The 26364-nt window shown below is 36.8% G+C and overlaps 1 protein-coding gene across 1 annotated transcript in view; it reads right to left on the reverse strand.

Moving 5' to 3' along the window:
- The window catches only part of grid1b (glutamate receptor, ionotropic, delta 1b), a 395140-nt gene extending 374903 nt beyond the window's left edge, over nucleotides 1-20237 (reverse strand). The window contains 2 exon segments of the mRNA XM_051124413.1: nucleotides 17026-17181; nucleotides 19865-20237. Of these exon segments, the coding sequence (XP_050980370.1) occupies nucleotides 17026-17181; nucleotides 19865-19943 (235 nt within the window). The 5' untranslated portion in view covers nucleotides 19944-20237.
- Between the last annotated feature and the right edge of the window lie 6127 nt (nucleotides 20238-26364).

Consider the following 26364-nt stretch of genomic DNA (forward strand, 5'->3'; position numbering starts at 1 on the left):
AAAAAAAAAAGAAAGAAAGAAAGAAACAATAAAAATGTACTGACCCCAAACTTTTGAACGGTAGTGTGTATATAAATATATATATATATATATATATATATATATACATTTTTTTTTTTTTTACATGTTTGGTTTTACTTTTTCAATATATATATTTTTGGAGGGAGTTACATATCTGTCCACTGTAGTGAACACCATGCATCAATGGTATACATAGTGAGTCAATGGAAGTCATTGACTGGTCTGAAAAAAACATGTTTTTAAATCATTTACTAACAGTAAATGGTACGAATACACATAAAACAACAAGCTATGTCATGACAGCACAGTGAAGTCAAGTGTAACAAACAAAAGGTAAGCGCGTGTGTCTATGGGGCAGAGGTTTGTGGGGGTGGTAGGCTATTCATACACAAGTGAGCACAAATACAAATACAAACACACATAAGCACACACAACTTCCCAGCACACACTCAAACGCAATCATGAACACTTTGGTGCATGATGTCCACTGTAGTGGACAGATACATTCTCTGTCACAAAAAAAAAATGGACAAGAAAAATATTGTTAAAATCTGGATGAAAGTATTTCTGACATTCTATTTAGCTAAAAAATATTTTTGTACCTGTCTGTTTTTTTACATATTATTATGTAATATCTCAAAAAAAAAAAAAAAAAAAGATACAAAGATAACAATTAAATGGAATTGTATACAGCACTTTGGGGGTTCATCGGTTGGTGTTTGGGACATGATACTACATCTTAAATTTTTCAAAATGGCTTCCAAATAGCTGTCTACTGTAGTGACCATGATGCATCAGAGGGTTTTACAACAATGTAACTCACTGCTTACCTACTGTAGTATTATGCATGGAGAAATTAACTAGCTAGTCATGACTGTTACCCAAAACTGTAGTAATATGGCTCCACCTCCATTGTTCGAGCCACCTTGGCTATTGTTAATTATGTTACGTGCAGTTGTTGAAGTAATTAATTCTGCTAATTAATCATTTCAGGTTGCAATTAATGTCAGATTACTGCGGTTCATTTTCACTAACAGAAATCCATTCATTGTTCAAATCATAGTAACATGCAGTAAAATTTAATTGTATTGTACTGTAACTTGAACATTCAGCAGCTTCTCGTTTTGAGATCCTGCTGTAATGAACATGGCATATATAAATATGTGTCATATAGTCACAGGTATAGAGCTGTAATTCCAAACAGGAATCAGGACACAAATTCTACTAAATTCAACAACATAACTATGTTGATAATGAAAGAACTTGCAAACATATGGCTCACGATAATTTCGGGTAAACGTGCACCAGGTTGGAATGACAAAGTAAAGCCTTTTTTTGAATTTTCACCTTTTCAAACAGTTGTAGTAAATAAAATGCTTTAGATAATTACATAAATATTATATTATTATACTTACAAGTTATGAAATTCCACTGGCATTAACTGAATGATTAAATAATGATAACTGGCAGGTTTTCCCTGAACAACAACAAATAATAATGCAAACAGTATATAAGTTTTGAGACATACTAAAGCTTTTGTCACAATTAGTCACTTGCGATCCTGATAGAAATGATTTATAATTTATGCTTCAGCCTTTGCCTCCAGCCCAAAACTAGTCAAGTTGCTAAGTCACGTGCTGCATTTAATAGCAGGGATCCTAGTAAATACGGCTCACCAGACTCTGATATTATAAACGCACAGCCCTTGCGGGAAAGCTATGTATCATTGCTAATTAGCTTAGCAGCAGGAGTCTTAACGTGGGTGACTAAATATTCTAAATCAGGGTAATACCAAAGGGCATGGTACTATAACAACAACTCCGCAGGTTACAGAGTGGCTTTTTACACAATTTATTTTTTCCCAAATATACTGTTAGGCTGATGTGATTAAATGTCTCATTAGTCTCATGCAGTGTTTTAACAGCTCCATGTTGGGCTGGAGATCATTGACCTGAGAGCAGTGTAAATCATTCATGTGTCCATCACAGTATATAAACACAAAGTCAAAGGTCACTTGTGACATCACCATAAACCTGGCCAGTCGGTACACACAAATCAGTAGAACGTAAAAAAGTAGAATGGTTTCCTCAGATCACAGATGGTAGGAACATTTCTCAAGATGTTGTTGTTCTTTCCAAAAGTGGTCGGAATTAAATCAAGATGTCTGCAAATCTTATCAGCCGTACAACGTCCCACACAAACATGTCACGTTTGTTTTATAATGGTATTGGTATCAAACGTTTTGTTTTTTGTTTTTTTTCTGAATGAGCACATTCAAGGGGATTATTTGAATCCGAAAGAAATTAGCAAACAAACACACATAAACCAAATCCAAGAAACAACACTCAAATTAACAGGTTCAATAAAAAAATCATTAAAAAAAAACAACTGTGCCATTGTAAATCAGTCAATATCAGGATAAAGCACACTTACAGAAATACAAAGAAAATCACACCTATTGACATTGTATCTAGGGCTGCACGATACATCGTTTCAGCATCGTCATCGCGATGTACGCATGTGCGGTAGTCACATCGCGGCAGTCACGATGCAGGACAAAATAAAAAAAAAAAATATGTGTCTGATTTAAAAATGTACTTTCTATATTTCTAAACTTTCTATTCACGGATCTATATTTGTCTAATATAAAGTAATTAATTCATATTCAAGGGTTCTTTAAAAACCACAAAGCACACATTGCTTCACCTACTTCGTGCATGCAGTCTCTGCGTGCGCATGGGGAAATGAGCACGGGACGGGAGAAAAGCGCCGAAATGGAAGATTTGGTAGCATGGAAGATTTTGGGCTGGGTGTTTTTTTTTGTTTGTTTTTTTGTTTTGTTTTGTTTTTTTTTGAGAGAGGTGAGTCTTTTTATTTGAGGGGTGAAAGGGAGACTTAAAAAAAAAAAGTTTGATCATGCAGTGAATTTTTGTTTTTAGAATTGTGCAATTATTATGTGCATATATATGATATATGAACGTGGCGTTATGTGTTTACCCTTCAAGTGTGCATGAGCGCCCAGTCTGCAGGGGAGCGCACGAGCGCTGAATGATTAAACACTGGAAAGAATTAAAAAGAAATGCAGTTTACAAACTTTAGTGATGATGCGACACTAATTCTCTTGTGCAAGTAACAATTCCTGTGTCAACTACGCAGCTTGCTTATAGTCAGACGCGATGTGTCGAGAGAGAGAAAGACAGAGCGTGCGGTCATACACTCGCGTTGTTTGTGAAATTATGGCTCACATAAGGTTTTCAAATTATTTTCTAAGTTATTTAATGAAGAAATATGAATTGTACCTCACCCTCAGCATTATAATTGTTTTACCTGCGTTGAAAAGTGCCTGAGCATGCCGCTACACGGCAGGCGCGGCATCAGCAGATCGGTTTTTGAGATCGGCCTTTTTAGAGACCGCCGATCAAACATCCCCAAGGGATTATCGGCCGATAATGATCAGTAACCGATCAATCGGAGCACCCCTATTAACAACACTTGTTATTGTCATTACAACAAGTTAAGTTTAGCTTATTTCAGTTTATTTGTTACCACTCAGGGTTTGGTGCATAGCTGTATTTTTTTTTTTGTTTTTTTTTTTTTTTTTTTTTTTTTTTTCAAATTTTGACAAAATATATTTACTAATCTGTTTTCAAAAAAGTTGTTACATGTTGTTGAATAAAATGTTAAAGTACTTATTTTGTCACTCATGTTAATTCCTTAATGTGATAATGAAGTGTCCTCTTTTCATTCACAAAATGAGTTGCCTTTCATCAGGGTAAAAGCAACATTCATTATTAATTTCATAACATATTAGAGCCTTGATTTGCCTGAATTGACAGTGAATAAGGTGTTTATGAAACAACCCAAAATAAGCTTTAGAAAGTATATTATTTCAGGGTTTTGATTATACTTTTACATTTTTTATTCTTTGAAAATGCTTGTAAAATTACCCCAGTTATTCTTGAATTATTATTTGATTTTTAAGCAGTTCAAAACACCTGATGAACATAAACGAATTTGTACACATCGCAATATATATCGCAGGAAAAAAAATATATCGCAATGTAATTTTTTCCCAATATCGTGCAGCCCTATTGTATACAGCATTTCACTTGAGAATGTGCTGCAAACCATTATGGTGACCTTTCAGTGTAATAAATAAATGATGATGCCTATTGACTTGCTGAGTCAAGAAAAATATCACTTGTTTGATGTGCGAATGTTTTGGATGTTAAAACACTAATTTTATCCTGCAGCGATAAGTAAATCATAAGCTAGCTGACTTTCTGATCAGCGCAAGCATTGTGCTTCTATCAAAACACTGCTGTTTTGAGCTGCCTAGATTTGTAGGGCCCTAGATCAGACTATGGAAATGGGCCCCACTGGTATAAAACCTGCAGTTTTTACCATTAATTACCTACACTGTGGCAGCCTGTTATACTTCTCATAATAACATAAAAGGTCTCTAACGTTGTGTTTTGCTCCACTGCTTTGGCAAAGCATCTGTCAAATGAACTAAAATCAAAAGTGCGATATGGCTTGCTGCCCTTATCAAATCGCCAAAGGCTGGGATTTAATTCAATAGGTTTATGTTATGTTGTGCTGCGTTTTAAAGTGCAACTTCGCACACACAACAGCTCATGATTTGGTGTTTTCAGCTTCACAGAGAAGGTCAGTTTACAGCAAACTTCATCTTTGCAGTTTAACATGCATTTGGGAATGCAATGGGCAATGGTTTTGCATTATTTTCACATTTGCATAATTTCCAACATTTTTGTGGACAGATGATTACAGCATTTCATTAGGTTTGTAATGAGATGCTTTCAGAAATCTGTTTTCACAGAAAATGCAGGGAAAAAATTAAAACAGAAGTATTGAAATTTTACAAATGTGAAGTGAAATAATATACTTATTATGACACATTTATTCATTCGTTAATTAATTCATTCATTCATTCATTCATTCATTCATTCATTCGTGCTTCCTAAAACACAAGTATGAATGAAATAGAAACTGAGACACTATATTAACAAAAAAAGAGGTTTGAATTCAGTTTAAATCTAGGTACAAGTCAAAGTCTTTTTATTCCATTCAATTTAGACATAAAGTCACTGACTTTATTTAGAGATTAGATTAGAGATTTATTTCTTTTTAAGAGAAAGCACTACAAAAACAATCATACTGTAAAATACTGCAACCTTAAGTGTAATTAATCTAAAATTGCATTACATTTTGAGTAAAATCAATCTTTGTGCCACACAACCTGCAGTGATAAGAATTTACTTATTGGTAATTAAATTCTATGACACTTTCTTGTGACAAGTAAAATGTAAGTAAAAGATTTTAAATGATAAAAAAAATATTTTGCAATGCAGTGTAACATATGCAGAAATGCTTTGCAAATTCGTATTTTCACTTTACATCTCTATGTACATTACATTTACATTTACGCATTTTGGCAGATGCTTTTATCTAAAGTGACTTACAGTACACTCAAGCTGTATCTTATCAATACGCTGTCAGTTGTTCTTTCCTTCCCGATATTATTCATAAGATAGTTTGACAAGCCTTATGCCTTGACAGACTCTGTTTCTGCCATGCAAACATTAAACAGGAAGCACACCAAAGCCTCAAATAGTCATTAAGTATGCTTTTTCATTATTTTCTTCCTGTCAAGTGTGAGGATATTTGAGAAAGGTGTGCAATTTGTGGATAATAATACGGTGATATCCACGAACCGTGCTAATAGATGCAGTACTGGAGTTCCCAGCAGTGCACTGCGGCATGAATAAATTATGCTGTGATAATGACTGTTGAACTGTTTCCTGATTTTATTTATGCTGGTTTTGTGTTTGCTGTCACTTTTACTTATTTGACAGAGCTCATCTTTCTCAGTCTTATTATGGCTAAATGTTGGGGTACATGTTAACATTAGTATTACAGCTGTTCTAAGCTGTTTTCGTTGACTGGAGGAATATTTCGCTGATATACATAAAATCAGCATTATTCTATTAATTGTGGGTTATTTATAATTGGCTAGCCACATATAATTGGATTATATGTGGCTAGCAAGATTCAATTAAAGACTGCTTCACATATGTTAAATTGGATTTATTGCTAAAGAATATATAAACCTTCCTCTCTATGCATATTATTCAGAATCAGCTAAAAGAAGATATTGTGAAAACTTGAGCTTCTGACTGGTCCACAGGCTACAGTCCTCAAGTCTATTTTTAAAGATTATATCCTATGGTTTCACTGCTGTGTGTAGGTGCAAGACACATGGATTATTTTTATATGCATTTCATGGATTCATAAGTAAAAATGGATGGATGCTATATTCCCTTACCTGACACCAGCAGAGCAAGTGTTGGCAGAGATCAGGACTAATGAAGCTGTAGTGTTAACAATATCTTAAATTAAGTGTCACAAATGAAAATCTTTTACAACCTTTATGTCAAATTCTTGTGATACTAGGTCGTACAGTAAGGACCTAACTTATTAAAGGTTCACTTACAGAACAGAAATTTACAGATAATTTATTCACCCCCTTGTCACTCAAGATGTTTGTGTCTTTCTTTCTTTAGTCGTAAAGAAATTGTGTTTTCTGAGGAAAATATTTCAGGATTTCTCTCCATATAGTGGACTTCCATGGTGCCTGTGAGTTTAAACTTTGAAAATGCAGTTTAAATGCACAGTACTTCTGAAGCGATGTAGGACGGTTTTGAAGTTGGAGAAGAAAATGAGATGGGAGTTTTCTGACATACCCTAACTGTTTTAAACCGGAGTACACAGAATACACGCAGAGCTAGACAAGAAGGTTAAAAAGTATATAAATTGTAATTTTTTTTTTTAGAAAATAGCCAATTGTTTCGCTAGATAAGACCGTTCTTCCTTGGCTGGGAAGCTGCATTTAACCTTTAAAGACCTAGGACATTTTTGGGGCACCTGACACGCCTGCACTTTTCTTTGTTTTTTTAGACCTATTCTTGCAGTCAGCATCAAGTTCTATATATCATTGTAAAGTTGAACTAGAAGAACTTGTCAGAAGAACGTTTCAGGCTAGCTAATTTAAAGGCACAATTTTCCTTTTGTCTTCTCTAAGAATGAATGAATTTCCAAAATTTTAAGAATATCCCAAGCAACAATTGGAGTTTTTTTACTGTGCACTCAAACAGAAACTCATGAAGTTTGGATTTTTTTCTTTAGAAAGATGTATTTGGGTGTTTTACACTTCAAAACATTCCCCAAGCAAGTTATAGCCATTTATTACAATATTGGTACAGGCGCTTTTCAGTGAAAAAGAGGTCTATTTAGTTTATTGACAATATAGATGTGTTCAAAAATGTTTAGGAAGTAAAGTAAATGTTAACAGTATTATGTAATAAGAAAACACAGTAAAAAAAGTAAATAAATATAAGATGAGTTTTTTTCTTCTTCAGAGAAATATATTTTCAGAGTATTAACAACAAACACTAACAGTGCAGCAAGTAGTGAAAACAATTGCACAAATGGTCTTGTGCAACAAATACACAAACAGTGCAAATGATTCACAAACTACACACAAAATGAGAGAAAATATACAGAGTGCAACAGAAAAAAATAGTGCAAATGATCTTTATAACCTATATGAGAAGAATTACCATAATATAACAGTCAAATGGATCGATCCACTGGCTGTATTCGCATTTTACCGGGACAATGCATAGCGACGTGAAAACAAATTCCAGCGCATTATTGGGTACGTACTGCTGTTTCATCCTTGCTTTTGTTTTGCTATGTGTCCAAGTGCTCTGTCATGTGTTCTTCTATGCTCATGTGTGCTGTCATGCAAATGTGCTATTTTGTGTTTGTTTTCAAGCACGCACGACGTACTTTACTTTCACTTTGAGTTTGTCAAATTTCCAAAGAAACATGCTAATTGGTGGTTCAAAAGTCCATAAACTATGTTTATTGGTTGAATAGATAACAGTTTGAACCAATCTGGGCACGGGGTGGGACTAAGCATCAACAATCGTTTCTGCTTGGCTGAGAGGATTTGAACCAATCTGGGCACGGGGTGGGACTAAGCATCAACAATCATTTCTGCTTGGCTGAGAGGAATGAAATGCATTGGTTTCCTCCGACGAATCAATGCGATCAAAATGTGATGACATAATCACGTTCACTACTGAGCCTCTGAATATCCAAATGAGACAAACGTGATACAGGAAAAAAGCCTTTGCGGTCATCAGAATCATTCAGATTGGACGAGCGGTTCAAAAGTTATTAGATATTTAATAACAATAGTTATTTTTAGCCGCAGGCAGCTGTCTCTGTCTTTGAGGGTTAAACTGCATTTTGGAAGTTCAAACTCGCGGGCACCATAGAAGTCCACTATATGGAGGGAAATCCTAAAATGTTTTCCTCAAAAAACATAATTTCCTTACGACTGAAGAAAGAAAGACATGAACATCTTGGATGACAAGGGGGGGTGAGTACATTATCTGTAATTTTTTGTTCTGGATATGAACTTCTCCTTTAAGTAACAATCAGTTTCTTAGGAGAAGTAAAGTAAAAAAAAGCTGTCTTCTGCAATACTTAGCATTTCTTGTTTTAGATAGAACTTTTTATTTTCCTTGCTGCTGGGAGAACAGGGCATCCCACAGGGGTGATGTTGCATCCCCCTGACTTTTAACTGTGTTTAGTCCAGAGTGGAATCATACATCAAGAAGAGGCTCTCAATAAAAGCTATGGTCCCTCTGAGATCCCTTTCCCTGACACACCCTCCAAGAAGGGCCTGAGATTCCCTTCCCTCTGGTCTTTTAAGTGCACTCACAAGAAGACATGGACATCCTTGGAACAAATGTACAGGCATGTTTTGATCACTTACATGAAGTTAGATTCATGGTACAAACGTGGCTGGATTATAAATCGGGGGTCATGTGATTTTATGAGAAAAGAACAATGAATTTTTACTTGAAAATGTAATGTAAATTTATATTCTTTATTACTAATGTTTATAAATCATATGACTTTATCTGAGCAGCTAATCTGACTCAGAAACTGACCTTTAAAACTTTGATTTGAAGCTAAAATTACAGAAAACAGAAGGTACAAAGCTGTAAAAAAAGAGACGGTGTATTAATATATATTTATGTGAATAAACTGCTAAGCATATGAACCTGTGCAAATGATGTAATTGAATCAAAAACGCAATCGTTCATGGATGTAGAAGCTCAGCAGTGATTTGCAGCCCTGATTGGTGGATATCTCTTAAGGATTATGGGTAGTGTAGTTTTTCACCAAGAATTCAGCTATTAACACACACACACTTAACCCTAACCCAAATTCTATGAAGAAGCACAGCAATAAATAAATAATATCAATGCAAGAAATAAAATATCCATGCAATGTTGACCTATGGCTCTATCAACACAGCCTCAAAGTAAAATCAATGTTACTGGCCTCTTGTGGCTTATTACTGTTTGAAACTTCAAGTATCTAAAAAAACACTTAGAAACAAACTAAATATAGGAAAGCAGCCATTGTTAAAGCCAGACAGCATGTCATCATAGATGCCGCGCGTTTCTTTTTTGGAAATACTATTCACTAGGGACCTGAACAGTTTCTTGATGTAGTGATCAAAGTCTCTAAATCAGCTACAGTGGTTGCTATCAAACAGGTCCAGACGTGATTAGCGTTCTTATCTTCACACAGGCGGATGGCAAAGAGTTGCTTTTAGTGACATCACAGGCTGATCAGATTTTTTATCCCAACACATTTGAAACTCTCTCAACAAATCACTACACACTGGATCCATTCAAACGAAGAAAAGGTGAAGCTTATTCTCCGAAAAAACGATTTGTCTCAGGTCAACAGGTCGAGACTGAGTCAATTCCCAAGAAACTGCGATAAAGTCCAAGTTTAGTCTCAAATATTTGTGGAGTCACATAGGAAGTTCTCAAAATCGTGGCTCAGTGCTACCTAAAGAGCCATCAGCCTTTCTCACAGAAGTGTTTTATCAGGTACCATGCCTGACATGCTGTCTCTCCATTATAAAGCTGTACTGCACACAGATTAGATGCACTGCAAAGGGAAAAGTTTGCAAATTAATTATCTCGCCAACTCGGTTTCGAAGCGCCGGCCTGGCTAATGGATGAATCCATGGCACAGTCACAGCAGTATATATCTCTCCAGATAGGCCTAGGCTTGCACTTTCAGATGTTTATCCCTTCCTCAGCGATGCTTCTGGCTGTTTAAACTCTAGCCACTGTAGATGGATCAGTGAATCCTTCACAGCCTGATTAATTCCCCCGCATTGTTTCCTCTCTCATACAATGGACATCTTTCACATGAAGTGTTAGCCAGCACTGACTATAACAGCGTAGGGATGCGGTTCGATTGCCCAGGAGAGAGAGCTCAATCTCCTGATGCCGTGATCCTGTGCATCCCTCTGCATCTCTGCTGCTGTTTGATCTTCAGAGAGAACACATGAAGAGAGCGATGCTGAGCTCAGGCTTTGCCTGTTATAGGATACTATTTACATTTATGCAATTGACAGACCCTTTTATCCAAAGCAACTGGCATTGCATTTTTAAGGTGGTATACATTTTTATCAGTTAATGTTTTCCTTGGGAATCAAACCCATGACCTTGGTGTTATGTTTGAGCTAGAGGAATGCAGATGCTATATACTATTGTGGGATGGTTGATACTATTCTCTATTGTGCCATTTGTTTAAAAAAAAAAAAAAAAAAAAAAAAAGCAAAAGCAAGTTTTATTTCAAGTTTTGCTGTATTGATTGTAAACCCTATCTATAGGGTTTTATAATATAGTTAAAGGTACAACCGCAGGCATTTCTGATGATACTTAAAATGAAAACTAAACACATTTGGGTCCTGCAGCAGTTTTCGTTCATTTTAAAGAAGAGGTCACCGTGATTTTTGACAGAAACGATGTGTCAGGATATTTTAATATAGTTGAAGGTACATCCGGAGGCATTTCTGGTGATATGACATGTAGTTGCAAATGAATGAGAATTAGTTCACATGTATTTGCAAAGTTACTTATAGTTAGTAGAATGACTAAAGTGGACTATCAGAATAAAGTGTAACCATCATTAGATTTGAGTCAAGGGTTGGGTTGAGTCAACTGAAAATCTGCAATATATTTACAACATTTGGCAGAAGATATATAATAAAGCAACACTGTAAATTTAATAATGATATTAATGCACCTTTGTAAAGAGTGTATCATTACAATAATTTATCTTCTTATCTTTAGATTCTGAAAGCCTTGAAATACCTTAGTAGCATTCAATTTTAACCTTAAGTAGCAGCCTTGCAGAGCATTAAGTGCAATATATAATTACATACAAATTATATTTATAAATAACACCTAACATAATTTAAACATCTTTGTTGCTCACTAGGAAAGCTGTTCGAGGACCGATAAAGATGTTGATCCAGGAACATGTCCTATTTGGCAAAATCACAGTAATTGTGAGTGATCCATGTGGAGAGCTTCTGACAGCGATTAGAAATGTCTTAATCAGCCAGCTTTCAAACACAGAACTGCGCCAAGTAATGAAGGCAATATCTGCAAATGACAGACAAATTTAAATTATGTTTCTGCATGAATAACGCAGTTAGGCATGAAAACATTCTACTCACTGAAATGTGCAGGGTGCTGCCCGGGGTGGACAAATATGTTGTTTTTACCATGTAATTTGGCAATCAGACGGCTAGCCTGGGTAACAAGATAATTAACCTCATTTATTCGTGTTGGAAGTGCATTTAAGGTCCCATACTGGGCAATTTAGATCAAGAGCGAATCACAGAATCAGGGACCCTCACTAAAAGAGGCCAGCAGCCATCCAGTGTCATTCTTTCTATGGTCAGTGGAGGATTGATGCTCGGCCCACACAGCCCAGAATAAGGGTCCATATGCTAGTGTGTCTCAAGTGTGTGTGGGCTGTTGATGTGTGTGTGTGAATACACACTTTTCCTTCATTTGTATGCATCCCACACACTCATGCCAATGTCTGCACACCGAATGGTTTAAAACTGAGCAGTACAGGCCAAAAATATATATGCGGGTCATTTCTCAAACCTCTAACATTAGCATCTCCTAATGGAGAGAAAGGTCCAAGGACTCGTCTTTCTCAGTGGCATCCAAATAACTCCATTACAACTCCACTGGGGTTGTGCAAGTCATCTCAGAAGCATGGGCAAGTACAGCAGGGAAGCCAACATGGAGGTTTGGACAACTCTGTCCTCTCGCTGTTAAATATGAGCATCCATGGCTATGCACATCGTATCAACCCCTGCTATTAGTATGAGCTATCAACCACTATCTGTGCTGAGCAACTGATCGTAATATAAGTATAACACCCGTAAGATGTTTCACAGAGATTGCGGAGGATGATATCATCTGAATTAATAATTCAGAGAAACACTGTTGTTTACACGTTAAGTCATTGCAGTGTTAAGTTCTTTTTTTTTTTTTTTGTTTTGTTTTGTTTGAGTATCATATTTGACACCTCAGGCTTTAATGGCTCATATAGCATGCTATAGGAGAATATGGTCTTCATATTTAAGGACGAAAAACACCTCAATTTTATTCAGAGGCCCAAACTGAGCATATGTAATTTGGTGCAACTGCTGATATTTATATGGCCAAAAAGTAAGATCAAATTCTGATAGACTGTAATGCAAATCATTTTGATCTTTTTAACAGAATATCAGGCTACTTACCTCAAATGCACATAAATATCAGCTTTCATTCTATATCTCCCAATAATATGTCTTAGTCGGATGGTGATTAAATGCTTAGTTTTATGATCAAAGCTCTGTAGTTTTTATTGTGGGGGCAAAATATATAGCCTAGTGCAGTGCAATACAAAGATGACTAAGAGACAAATAAACATTTCTCAAAATGTCATGCATCATTATCAGTTGTTTCAATCCAGTAAGTGTTCATTTTGAAATATTACTAGCAATATAAAAGATATTCTTATGTTTACTTTATAAAAATCTGCAATGATTTCACAGCACAAAGACTGAGCAACCTGACTGAAAAGGAAAAGGCCTTTACTTGCTAAAAAAAAGTATAAACTGTCATTCAGATGAGAGAAGATTGTAGAAGAATGTGAACAACAGGTTTTTCAACAAAGTTTAAAAAAAAAATGCACCTGATATGATACAGTCAGATTTATGGGATTAATATCATGAGAATACAAGTTGCTACTTGAGCAGTATGTTGTACGTCTATGTGCTGTATAAGTTTCCTTTCTGCCACAGTAATAATAGCATACTTATAAACAGCAATACATTAGCACTTGTTTTTATACACATTAACCTTTAGTAAACGAGGGGATATGTCTTATTATTTTTTTATTAAATGTGCTCTCCGCATAATCCACCACAGGGCTGGTGGAGACGCTTTTAAAATTTGTGAGAGTCAAGACACATACCTCTTTCCATATGACTTACTTTTACTGGGCCAGTTGAATAGAGATAGAGCTGTTCGATGTGCTTTTAATTACGTCTTTAACAATTAGTTGTTTAATTTGATTATGTACACAGTACATGGATTAATTACAGTGAACATTCTGAAAATCACTCCAGTAAGCAATCAAACGTGTTAACGAATGAAATTAAAGGAACATTTCACCCAAAAATGAATATTTTCAGAAAAGAAAATGTACTCACAGGCCACAGGCCATACGAGATGTTGATGAGTTTGTTTCTCCATCTGAACAGATTAGGAGAATTTTAGTGTTGCATCACTTGCTCACCAGCGGACCCTCTGCAGTGAATGGATGCTGTCAAATTGAGAGTTCAAACAGCTGATAATGTCACAATAATTCACAAGTAATCCACATATTACAAACATGCAGCTTTTTGCTTTACAAGACATCAACTGATGGACTGACGCAGTGCGTTTAACTGCTTTTTACTGACAGCACCCATTCACTGCAGAAGATCCATTGGTGAGCAAGTGATGTGATGAAGAAACAAACTCATCTAAGGGTGAGAATCCTTTCAGTATTTTTTTTTTTTTTTGGGGGGTGGGTGGGGGGGTGGGGGGGTGAACTATTCCTTTAAGCACTTAGTCACAGCCATATTTAGATGCAGTTGTGACACAAACCAAAAGACATAAAGAAGGTATAAATCTATGCTATTGCTTTTCCAATAATAAAGCAATTAGAGTACTATTACACAGTTAACCTAAGAGAAAGAACGACTATGAAAACAGCAGCTATGCTACAATAAATAAAAGGTCCTGCTGCATTTAAGGAGTTTGGAGTTTTGCCGGTTTTGGCCATTTCACATTCTTTTGTGAGATCAGGCAGTTTAGGTAAAGCTCCAAATCTTTACTGACATGCTAGACACCATGAAAAACCTTGTGGGATTCATCTAGTGAGTTTCACTACACCATCTCCATTTGTTTCTGTAGTAGGTTTTACACTTGGTGTCGAGTATAAAATGAAAGCCTGAGGATACAGCTTGAAAGTACAACACATTTGTCAATTATAAAGAAACACGCAGCAAGTAATAAAAATTCAAAAGGGGGTAAAGTATTAATCTAAGATCAACTTCAGGCAATAGAATCAGGCAATAGGCACCGATCTAATGAACAATTCACAGGATTCTGTATTATTGATGTGAAGCTCACAGTCATACCAGCAGACGATTGTGTAATAGGTAATTTAACTACATCACATTATTCTGTATTAGGCACACAGAATGTAAAATCTTGAGGAGCGAAAATTCAATGATGTTACTGTCTCACATTAAAAACTAGTAAAGTGAATCTCAGGAAAGCATGTCTGGATCACATTCCACCCCAAACACCACCGAAATTGAAATATCTGTAAATATGTGACCCTGGACCACAAAACCATCAAATTTATACACCATCAAAAATTGCCTTAAAAGTCGTCTAAATTAAGTTCTTAGCACTGCACATCAAAAAATAAGTTTTGATATATTTACGGTAGGAAATTTACAAAATATCTCTGGTCTTTACTTAATATCCTAATGATTTTTGGCATAAAAGAAAAATCGGTCATTTTGACCCATACAATGTATTGTTGGCTATTGCTACAAATGTACCAGTGCTACTTAAGACTGGTTTTGTGGTCCAGCATCACATATATGTTACATCTGTTATCATGGTTGTTATCAAAGGTTACCAGCAAGTATTTAATTACCAACATTCTTCCAAATATCTTCCTTTGTGTTCGAAAGAAGAATTATTTCTTAATTTTAAATTATTTTTGGGTGAACTATCCCTTTAATATGTATGTGGAAACTGCTCCGATGAATAGAAATTTAATTGCATTAGCACCAGCATTTATCTGAAAAAGAATTATTTATTTGAGAATTTATTCATTTAACTGAAGTCTTTGGTAACACACTCTTTTGATCAATTTAATGTGTCCTTGCTGAATAAAAGCTTAAATTTCTTTCCAGTGTTGCATATAAACACAACTATTATGCATATTTTAGGAGAATTTTGCATGGTGGGGATATTTTCTTCTGTTAGTTTGGTGACCCAGACACATTGTTGATTTCTTCAGAGTCACCCTTTAACACCATAGAATGAAAAAGTCACTCTGCTGCTTGATAAAACAAGCCCCAATGCTTTCGCCGACACATCCCAACAGACAATGTGGGCTACTGTTACCATTTTGAGATGGCAACTGTGACCACTAAAAAGAACTCCATTGGCTGACTCGAATGGTTTGGAGCCAAAAATCAACAGGGCATTCAGTCAAGAGAGCACAGCATCACTGTGCTTAGGTACTTACACAAGGCCCCGCATTTCAACCACACCACCATGACAACACATTCATGCAGAAGATCAAACATAACTGGATACTGCCAGATGATCACAAAAAGTAGCAAAAAATATGGCACATTTGAGTGGTAACTCAGAGAAAATAAAGCTAATAGATTGTTGTATACCATAAACACATCTCAAGATTGCAAGATAGAAAAATATTTCCCTGAATATGCGAAACACATTTTCTGAGCACCAGTGAGACACTATAAAGATTTATCCCTGGTGTGTGAATCAATCAACATAGACAGTTTCATTCTAGATGTTAACACCAGCTATATTAAAAATAGTTAAGTTCCCCTGTGCCATATGTAAGGTCATACAGTATTGTCAGAATAAGGATGTTCTCCAAGTGTGCAAGTGTTATTCCTCAGGTTGACATGGTGACATGTGGGAAATAAAACACCTCACCAAACAAACCTGAAAGACACCTATTACATTGAAGTAAAGAACTGTGGAAAACTGTGCATACACTGACAAAACAGTGAGTGCTTGATGATTGCAGACGAGTTGATAAAGGCCCCAGTAATAGTAGAGGAAGAAGAATGACAAATAAAACCTTAGCAAAGATTGCGCTATATCAACGTCAATAGCTCACTTAGATTGATCCCAGTGATATATTTTCAAAACCAATCACAGTGATTTCAAACGGAAATAATCATTGCCATCATCATCATCATCACCATCGTCTTCGTCGTCAATCCCGGCATCATTAACTGCCATTAGCCCATTCAGAAGAAGACATTCTCCTTTTCCTCGCTTTTCAAAATGATCTTTTGGAAAGCTCAGGCTTCAGAGCACTCATCCTCAACTGCAATTATGTGGAAAATTGTTATTGAGTCCAGCTTAACTCAATACCTCCACCTAGCTCTTCCCTCACAGAAGACACTAGACTGTGGGGAAGCTTCAGGTGGAAGTCTTTGAAACCAAACGTCACCTTTCATGCTGGCTTTAAACAAACACACGTACATTTTCAAGACATCTTGGCTTGCCGTAAGCATGCTCTGAACAAAAGAAGAGGCCCTGCCGATGTATGTCATTTAAACTGGGTGATGTCTTCTTGGAGGGTTATTCAAACCGCCAGACAACAACTCGCATGTAAATTTTTTAGCATGTACACACAGACGTCAGGGAATGGTCAAGAGAGTCAAGAGACATAACACGATGATTCACTCACCTTCCTGGACTGCCTGAAAGGGGTTGTTGGGTTCGATATATTTTATGGAGTGGGTGATTTTCTCGCTCTGCAAAATGTCATCGTTGAGGCTGAGGTCAGAGATCGCCAACTGAAACACCTCATCATCCCGTGCTGCGTTCTCCTCAAAAATGGCACCTGCGGGCATGTGCAGATAGTTATCTGGGTCTTAGTGAAGCGTACAAAGAAACTAAAGCAATTGCTAATTTGCATACAGGGGGCAACTGACTTGCTTGGCTCATCTCGCTCACCGGCCTATTATTTAACCAACATTTACATTTATCCATTTGGCAGATGCTTTTATCTAAAGCCACTTAAAAGTGCAGACTAGGTACTTATTTATTTTTTTATCAGTGTGTGTGTTCTCTGAGATTGAACACATGACCTTGACATTTCTAGCGCTATGCTCTACTAGTTGAGCTTTGGAAACTCATCCTACAGAAAGCTCAGGGCTAAAGCAAGATTGTTGATTTCTTCAATACATATAAATATGAAAAAAAGACCCCTGATATTTTATTCAGCACCTTTTATGTAACAAAATAATGATAAATAATTTGAATAAATAAATACATTTTTGACACCCCTGCCAGTGTTTACAGGACATTTACAAATCTGAACTACTGAACCCACTTGGCCAGTCTTAAACTATGTACTAACATCTAAATTAATCATTTGATGCAATGCACTTATTGTGTACATACATGTTTTTATGTTGTACTGATATTAAAAAATTTAAAAATGTTGTACTGATATTAAATATAAAAAAAAATACACATATTTGCATCTGTAATTAATGTATTAACTGGTAATTACATCCAAATCTGTTTTGCAATACAACATAAAATATCAAGTATGTTAAAACAAATAATTGTTTTTTGAGGTAATTACAGTAGTAGTTAAAGACAGCTAATACGAATGGGATCAAAAATCCTGACTGCATTTAAATTCCAAGCAGGTGCTTATCAATGCAACCTACAATAAAGGTGTGCAACAAGTTGCATGTAGATTAATTCATATTATGGCAGCTTAATGTATTTAATTTCCAGCATGATATCTGGAAATGGTTTCAGAGAGATTGAGAGGTCTCATTTATGTTTGGCCAAAATGTACCCATCTCCTCTACCTGTGTTAGAGGAGCCCAATAGGATGGGCAGGTAGACAGGTAGAATCTGGTTGATGTATCACTGCAGTGTTCATCTTATTTAGCAGAAATAGGGGTGTCGCATCTGTTCATTCCAGTTGCCAGTGAGAGCAGCCCTGATCCACACTGCCTGTACTAGCCTTCCAATTACCAGTTTTGGATGGCCATTGCCTCTGTAAATCACCACGCCGCCCTGAAAATCACTTCATGTCACCCTCTCCATTCAATGGACGGCCCTATTTTTCCTTTGCCCGTTCGGAGCCGAATTTGGTCAGGATGATAACGTGAGCGGATGTGACAAAGTGGAAGTATTGGGCACTGGAGAGGCTGGAATTTGTTATTTCACCTGCGCTGTGCACCTTCGCCTATTACACGGCCACAGATACGCCCTCGTCTGCACTTAAAGCTAAGAGCTGGATGAAAACGTTGGAACACCTCATCTTTAAAGGTATTGACGGAAGTGGATTTTCTGACCTAGACCCATGCAGCTGGTAGGTAAATTGAATCATCTGAGAACAACCTGTAGATATAATTATTCTGTGTGCATAAGGATATAGCATCGTTTCACTCCGCATATTGCATCCACTAGAGTTCAGAACATCTCAAATGCATTGAATACAAGTGATTTCAATGTGCGAATGCCTGGTCTAGCCTTTGCATGCTTTTAAAATGGTTTTCTTGAATCATCCCCAAGGTCTTGGTCAAACATGCTGGGCAGCAAACTACCTAACAGATTGAATAGATTGCATAAAACAAGCCAGAATCACTCATTCTAATCTGTTAAAGCTAAACATATGACAGCTGACCCCCCTGGGTCAGTTTTGCCACGCAAAAAGATGGGTTTTTGACATAAAAGGTTAGAATGACAAGTGGTTTTGTTGAAGGCCAAATAGAATTTAGAGACAAAACTACTGCAGCGACAAATATGGTGGCTTATTTTCACAGATTCTAATAAATCTTTTCTTTAATGAGCCAACGGATGATTCGGTACGATAGCTGAGTGTTTGGATTTGAGTTCTTCACGACTGAACTGAATAGAGCCACAGCCGCCCTCCCCAGCAGCCCCTCTTCCTCGTCTTTGCTGCTGTTGAAGAGCCAAAATCTTTCTTTCCTCACGTTTGGTGAGATAATCAGAATGCACAGGGTGTCCGGCGCACGCAAAGGGGATTGGTTAAGATGACATTTACGGTCTGGGATAGCCAAGAATAAGCATTTGTCCTCTTGTCATTTATTTACTTCAGCATCCTTTATTAAGATTTCCCTCACGTTCCATACAAAGTTCAATCTTATAGATGGGAGGGGGAGAGCAACCCACACACATTGGCTTACTTTGCCTTATGACAGACGCCTCCTGTTTTTCCAACTTACCTGAAATCTGCTATTTACACAATTAACGCGTTCCTCGTGAACAACCTGCTAAGACTGGAATGTGATTAGTCTTGTCCATGCATCTGTCAGTGCAATGGATCTATCGGCAATCTGAACAAGAGAGACGTTATCATCACAAGTGGTCTGCTCAATTGATATTCAGCCCGATGAGCGGGGCACATTTTCAATGCTTATTTACAATGGATATTTCACGCCGACCCCTACAAAACACTTCCCTTAGAGTCCTCATTCTGGATGGCGCATTCATTATCATTTGCAACAAATAATGGCTTTGAACAGCTCACTCCTTACCGATGTGAATGATGGAGTCGGCTCCCACCGAACTGCATTGCAATATCCCAAAAGAAAGGCATATTATCAGCAATTCCATCTCCGCTTCTCTCCAAAGCCGCGCATTCACACGATCCTCAGATGTCCGTTTAATTCCCAGTGAGTGAGAAAAGTACGTCAAAGGATCGCAAATACACCTGTGATAAACCAAAAAGTGTGGCGGCGCTGAAAGAAAGCGCTAGCGTGAGGAACACTGTGAGGGAAAACGAGGGAAATCGGGAAGGAGAAAGGCAGGTCGCCTGTTGGAGGGTAACGGTCGCTTCAGGATCCGGCGCGTTCGCTCCGCAGGTCTCGCTCTCGCGCGGCGCTCGCGGAGTCTGAGACACATCACAAACTCCAAACTGCGGAGGAGGGACACCCCCGCGCGCGCGCGGCCCTCGCTGGCTTGTTCGCTCGTTCCAGAGAGCGAGCGCGAGCGCGCGCGCGGAGAGATGGAATTCGGCGCGAAGCCGGAGAAGAGGACAGCGCTAAACATACATGCAGCTGCCTTAAGAAGACGTTGCCGTTTTTGCGTTCCGTCTGTGCAAATAGTTGGTCTCTGTAAACATGCATCATATAGACATGGCTGACTGGTAAAAAATCGCGTCTCGCCATCTTTAAGCGATTTTCGCCATAGCGTTTTCAAATTAAAACAGTTCAACTTTTAAGAACGAGACCCCTGCGTTCTGCTACATTCTTGCGCTTGGTCTTTTCTTTCTTTCTTTTTTCTTTCTTTTAAACGTGGCATGTTTACATAGACTACCACTCGTGAAAACATGGGAAAAGCGAACCTGGGGAGACAAATGTGGAATGCCGGCGGTTCACCGAGTCATCGAACGAAGCGGTAACTTTCTTGTGTTCAAGTGTGCTGTTGATACATTCTGTTTTTATCGATGATTTTGCTGGACGTTGAATTACAGTTTCTAAACATACATGTAGCAGTCAGAGCATAGAGATTTACACATGGGAGAAATGAATGTGAAGATGGTGCTTGAATGTTTCGTCGCGCACAAACGGAAACGATAACTTTCTTTCGAGTGTTTAAGTGTGCTTTCGATTATCTCTCGCTTATTTGACCGGATAATGAAGCACAGATGATCGCTGTGCAATGTCACGAAGAGGAATCGACCTTCCCGCGGCGCGAGACGGAGCACCGCTGTCAAAAGTCCGTGAAAATTCTCCACACAAGGCGCATTTCTCCCTGTGAACATGGTTTCATTCAGACACGGTGTTTAGATATTGTGAGGACGTGTTGCGGAGACGATCGTGCCGGTAAAGACTGGAACTGTGGGCTGTGTACAACATACTGCCATTTTCATGATAGCATGTTCTTTGTATATATCTTTCAAGGTTTTCTTGCACTGTATATAATGCTTTTTAAACGATTTTATTAATGTCCGAACATAATATTTAGCGCATTAAGGTAACTCCACAGTTTTACATTTTTTTAACAGAATGCACTTGTGTTGTTATTTTATATGTATTTTTATATGGGTCTAAATTTAAACCTTTCAATCTTTATTCTGAGGTTTCAGTGTGTCATGTAACTTTACTTTTAATATGTTGATATCAACCGGCAATAGAATCAGAGGAAGAGAGGAAAGTGAAGCGAAGAAATTGAACTTCAGGGAAACAAATGAGGAGCAGCGCTGGATTGACTTACTCATCCACATCACGGAAGATTTCATCAGCAAAGACGAAACATTATATTCTTACTCTTACAATTAAAGGATATTTCTTGCGGTTGAATATGAGAACAGAAATGTCCCTTAATTGTTTGGTTAAGTATATGTGATGTCTTTCAGCACCACGGCGGTGGACAGCTCCCGTAAGCTCTGTCGGTCACGAACAGAATTACAATGGATCAATCATCAAGCTCTAAGCACTGAATACTCTCCCTTTCATGTTCATATCTGCATCGAGCACAGTGTTTCAATTACACATAAACAGTTTTTCTAATCTGATCTGGTCTGGAAGCATTCAAATGGAATAAATTATGGCAATATGATGATGCTTTGACGCTTGCTGTGGAAACACTTGTACAAACCCGACCTCTAATTGTCTTGTGTTTTTGATGGCAAGTATATTGATCATACAGAACTGTCCTTCTGTGATTAGATTCAGCAGAAACCAAATTATTAAAATCATGGTTAGCAGATCAGTGCGTTATCATATACCAGATCAGAAATGTTATTTCATTTGGGCAAATCAGTCAATATGCAGAAGAAATAATATTTTCTGATGTGCTGTATAACACAATATCACTGGTACGTGTATAGCAGATCAGCAGTTCTGTGTGTGATGTTGCAGCTGTGTTGTCGAGTGGAAAGAGTGTCTGAACCCTGCTGGAGGAAGAAAAAAAAAACAGACTATGCTTGGTGCGTTCAGTTTATTTATTTATTTGTTTGTATGTTCGTTCGTTCGTTCGTTTGTTTTTAAGTTTCTTTGTTTTTTGAGGTGACGAATTGGCCATTTTTCAGAAAGACAGATACCCTGTGAGTGCAGACAGTTTTTGTTACACTTCCTGCTCTTGAGAATTTAAGGAAACTGTGTTAGGGAAGGGAGTCAGCAACAACAAATAAAAAATATCTATCTATCTATCTATCTATCTATCTATCTATCTATCTATCTATCTCTGTCTGTCTGTCTGTCTGTCTATCTATGAGTGTTTGTGTGTAAATGATGCTGTTGTGGAAGCACATGCAACCTGTGGCAGTATTGTGATTAATGTTTGAGTATATGGGGCAAGAAGGCCTGTAATAGAGTTCCAACTGAATTAACTACCTATACGAGCGCAACTAATAGCAGTGAAAAAGCAAATGCATATGCCAGTCCAAGGTTGATTTATGTAAATTTATGTAATGTGCCTATTATCTAAATAAACCTCTGCACATTAACATTGAAGCATCATTTGCTTTTGATTGTCTGAGGTCTTTTAATTGTTCACTCACCCCTGCTTTATTACCAAAAAAAGTATTGAAAGTAACTTTTAAACCTCATGAAAGTTATAATAAAAACTGATTTCTATCTAACTGAAGCAAAGTTTTATAATTAAGTTTAATATTGTGAATCTACAGAGTCAGAAATAAATAGTTTTTATAATTAACTTTGCTTTTAAAACACAGTGATCCTTCTTCCTTCTTGTCTATGCATTTTTAAAGTGAACCGAGATACTGTTCCAACTGTGAACGCCACTGAAGTGTTAAATTAAACAGGCACTGAGGGTGTTATGGCTTCATATCTGGACCCAACAAATTACAACTCGCTCACACATTGTCATAAAATATCAGCACAAGAGACACAAAGCCCACAACCCTTTCTGTGATGCTGGGCGACAGTTCCTGGCACTGGTGAGTGATGAATGCACAATCACATTGTCATTTGAACCAAACTGATGGAGACAGCGTTGCATGACATGTTGAGCTCCTGTGAATGATTCTGTTCAGTTTAAAAGATTATCTGAATAGCTGCCAATCAACAATGAATATTTAGCATGCTTCAGTGACCATACATGTTGTACTGGGTATTGTTTAAATGTCCGCTCTGAGGGACACGTTGGTTCCAGAATGTAACAAAACTGGTTTGAGTCTCCATACATGATGCAGGTACTGTGTATCAGTTGTATAGAATTGAGGAAACACAAAATAATGAAATGTAAAAAGCACATATTTATAGATTAGGGTTCCTAGGCCTGTAACAATAACAACAACAGAACCCTTTTTGATGGTGTATAAATCCCTTTTTACAGAACCATGTTGTATAGAACCTTAAAAGAATAGTTTACCCAAAAAAAAAAAAAAAAAATGCTGAACATTTTCTCTCCCTCAGGCCATCAAAGATGAGTTTGTTTCGTCATTGGAACAGATTTGGAAAAAACAATAGCATTGCACCACTTGATCATCTGCAGTGAATGGGTGCCATCAGATGAGAGTTCAAACAGCTGATGAAAAAAATAACAATCAATAACCCAGATCATGTGAAGCATAAAGTTGCAGGTCTCTAATTAAAAAATCCATCATTAAGACATTTTAACTTCAAACTGTTGCTTCGGGCTAAATTTGTCTCATCTGAATCAGGGAAGAAATATGCACAGATGAAGCACCACAAGTGAAAACAGTTCAAAACAGTTCCAAACAAATATGTTGGTGGATTTTGATGTAAGAGCGTTGTTTTTGTTGTTGTTGTTGTTGTTTGTTTTTTTTTTCACTGGAGGAAACTTGTGATATTATGGATTATGAACTGGTATTTTGGGCAGAAGTGACCATTTAAATTAAAATGCCTTAATGATGGATTTGTTTCTTACAAAAACACTTTTTATTTATGGATTGGGGTTGTGTCATTTAGATGTGGATTATTCTGATGCTTTTATCAGCTGTTTGAACTCTCATTCTGACAGCACCCATTCACTGCAGAAGATTCATTAAGCAATTGAGCAAGGTAATGCTACTTTTCTACAAATCTGTTCTGATGAGGAAATAAACTCATCTACAGGTTGGATGGTCTGAGGGTAAGTACATTTTCAGCTAATTTTCTAATTTTCATTTTTGGGTGAAATGTAATAATAATAAGAAGAAGAATTTATTTACCCCTCTATCTGCCTGGTCTTAGATTACATTATAGCCTTTATTACAGTTGCATTAAAATTAAAAGCAAATTGTGTTAATTAGGTACTTTTATTTATTTTTATTCTTTTTACTGACACTAAAAATTGCTCTGTCAGTTATTAGCTATACATATAATATAATATATTACTAAATGATAACATTTGACTGGTGATTGTGAAATCAATAATAAGGAAGCTTAGGAGGCTTTGAAAGGGGTTTGACAGTTACAAATTAAAAAAAAACTGTAAAACAAAAAACTATTTTGGAATAAAATACAATATGGTTCTAGAATTTCTTTTTTTTTTTTTACAGTGTACTGTTCTGTAAAGGGCAATATCAATCTTTATTTTTTAAAAGCACATTTTACATTATGGTAATACATTCATTCTCATAAATCAATGGACCCTTTTCACAAGCCTGTGATGACGCGTTTCAACGGTCATCATCATCATAAATCCTTTAAAGTTTTTTATATTTTGATTTTAAAAATGATGTATGTACATTTATAACACTATACTTTGTATTATATCACCTCTTCATCAAGTTACAAAAAAACTTTTTGTTTTTTTTACAAAAAAAAATGCAAGGGTGTGTCTAATGCCACGTCTATGGGAGGGACGGTACATTTGACATTGTTCTCTCTTCTCACTGCCGATATCAGTCTCTCTAATTTTTTTTCCTTTGATTGGAAGTTGTGAAAACACTATTGTGTAGTTTTTCTTTTGCTATTTAAGCAAATGGGATAGCAAAAAATATATTTGTGGTACTCTCCCATTCACTGCTCTCGGACTTTACCCAACTATGACGACATCCGCTATGAGAAACCCGGAAATGCGAAAAAGGTCCATTAATCAATCAATGTGTGTACATGTATTTATTTATTTATTTAGATATTTAGATGGGCAAAATAGCTGTAGTATCACAATCTGGATCTCTAACACCAAACATTTTAGAGGGTAAGTGAGAAGATGCTGCTATTAAGGATACTCTACAAAACATCTATCATTTAATATCTGGTGGCAAAATTAAATATGCGATGATGGCCGACTATAAAACCACATGCTTTCCAATTACTGACTGCAGAGCCAGTTTTACTTTTTTCACAGGATCTGAAGTACTGTTACTCAGCTTCATGAAAGGAAACAAAATGAGCCATCAGTTAATGAGGTTAGATGTTATTATTCAATAATGTCACAGTTCAACATTAATCAAATAAAAACCTGCTAAAAAAAAATTTTATGGTCATATTTCGCTTTCCCGTCCATCTATCTATTATTTATGTTAAAGGGGTCATCGGATGCCCATTTTCCACAAGTTGATATGATTCTTTAGGGTCTTAATGAAAAGTCTCTAATATACTTTGATTAAAAATTCTCAATGGTTTTGTAAAACAACACCCTTTTTACCTTGTCAAAATGAGCTCTGCAAAAATCATCTCATTTTAAGGGGTTGTTCCTTTAAATGCAAATGAGCTCTGCTCACCCCGCCCCTCTCTTCTCTCTGTGGAATGACGATCTTGTTTACTTTAGCTGCATTTAGCTGCATTTAGCCGCGTTTAGCAGCTAAACTTCCTAACTACCGCGTTATAAGGAAAGGCGATCGCAAAGATTCATTAAAAAACGCTTATACTCACTTCTGCTGTAAGTGAAGCCGGATCATGAATGATTTGCACGAACATAGATGGATATATGTAGATCGGGAGGCGCGTTCCATTCACAAACAAATGTAATCCACTGCATCTTCAGCAGCTCAGATGTCAGGAGTAAATGACGACCACTATGTTCATTATTACATCCAGCAACACCAACACCTCAATCGCTCAATCAGAGATATTCTTGTCTAACTTACATCCCTGCTTCAGCATCGAAACAAGGAAAG

This window comes from Labeo rohita, chromosome 12 (assembly GCF_022985175.1).
Source record: "Labeo rohita strain BAU-BD-2019 chromosome 12, IGBB_LRoh.1.0, whole genome shotgun sequence".
NCBI classification, from domain to species: domain Eukaryota; kingdom Metazoa; phylum Chordata; class Actinopteri; order Cypriniformes; family Cyprinidae; genus Labeo; species Labeo rohita.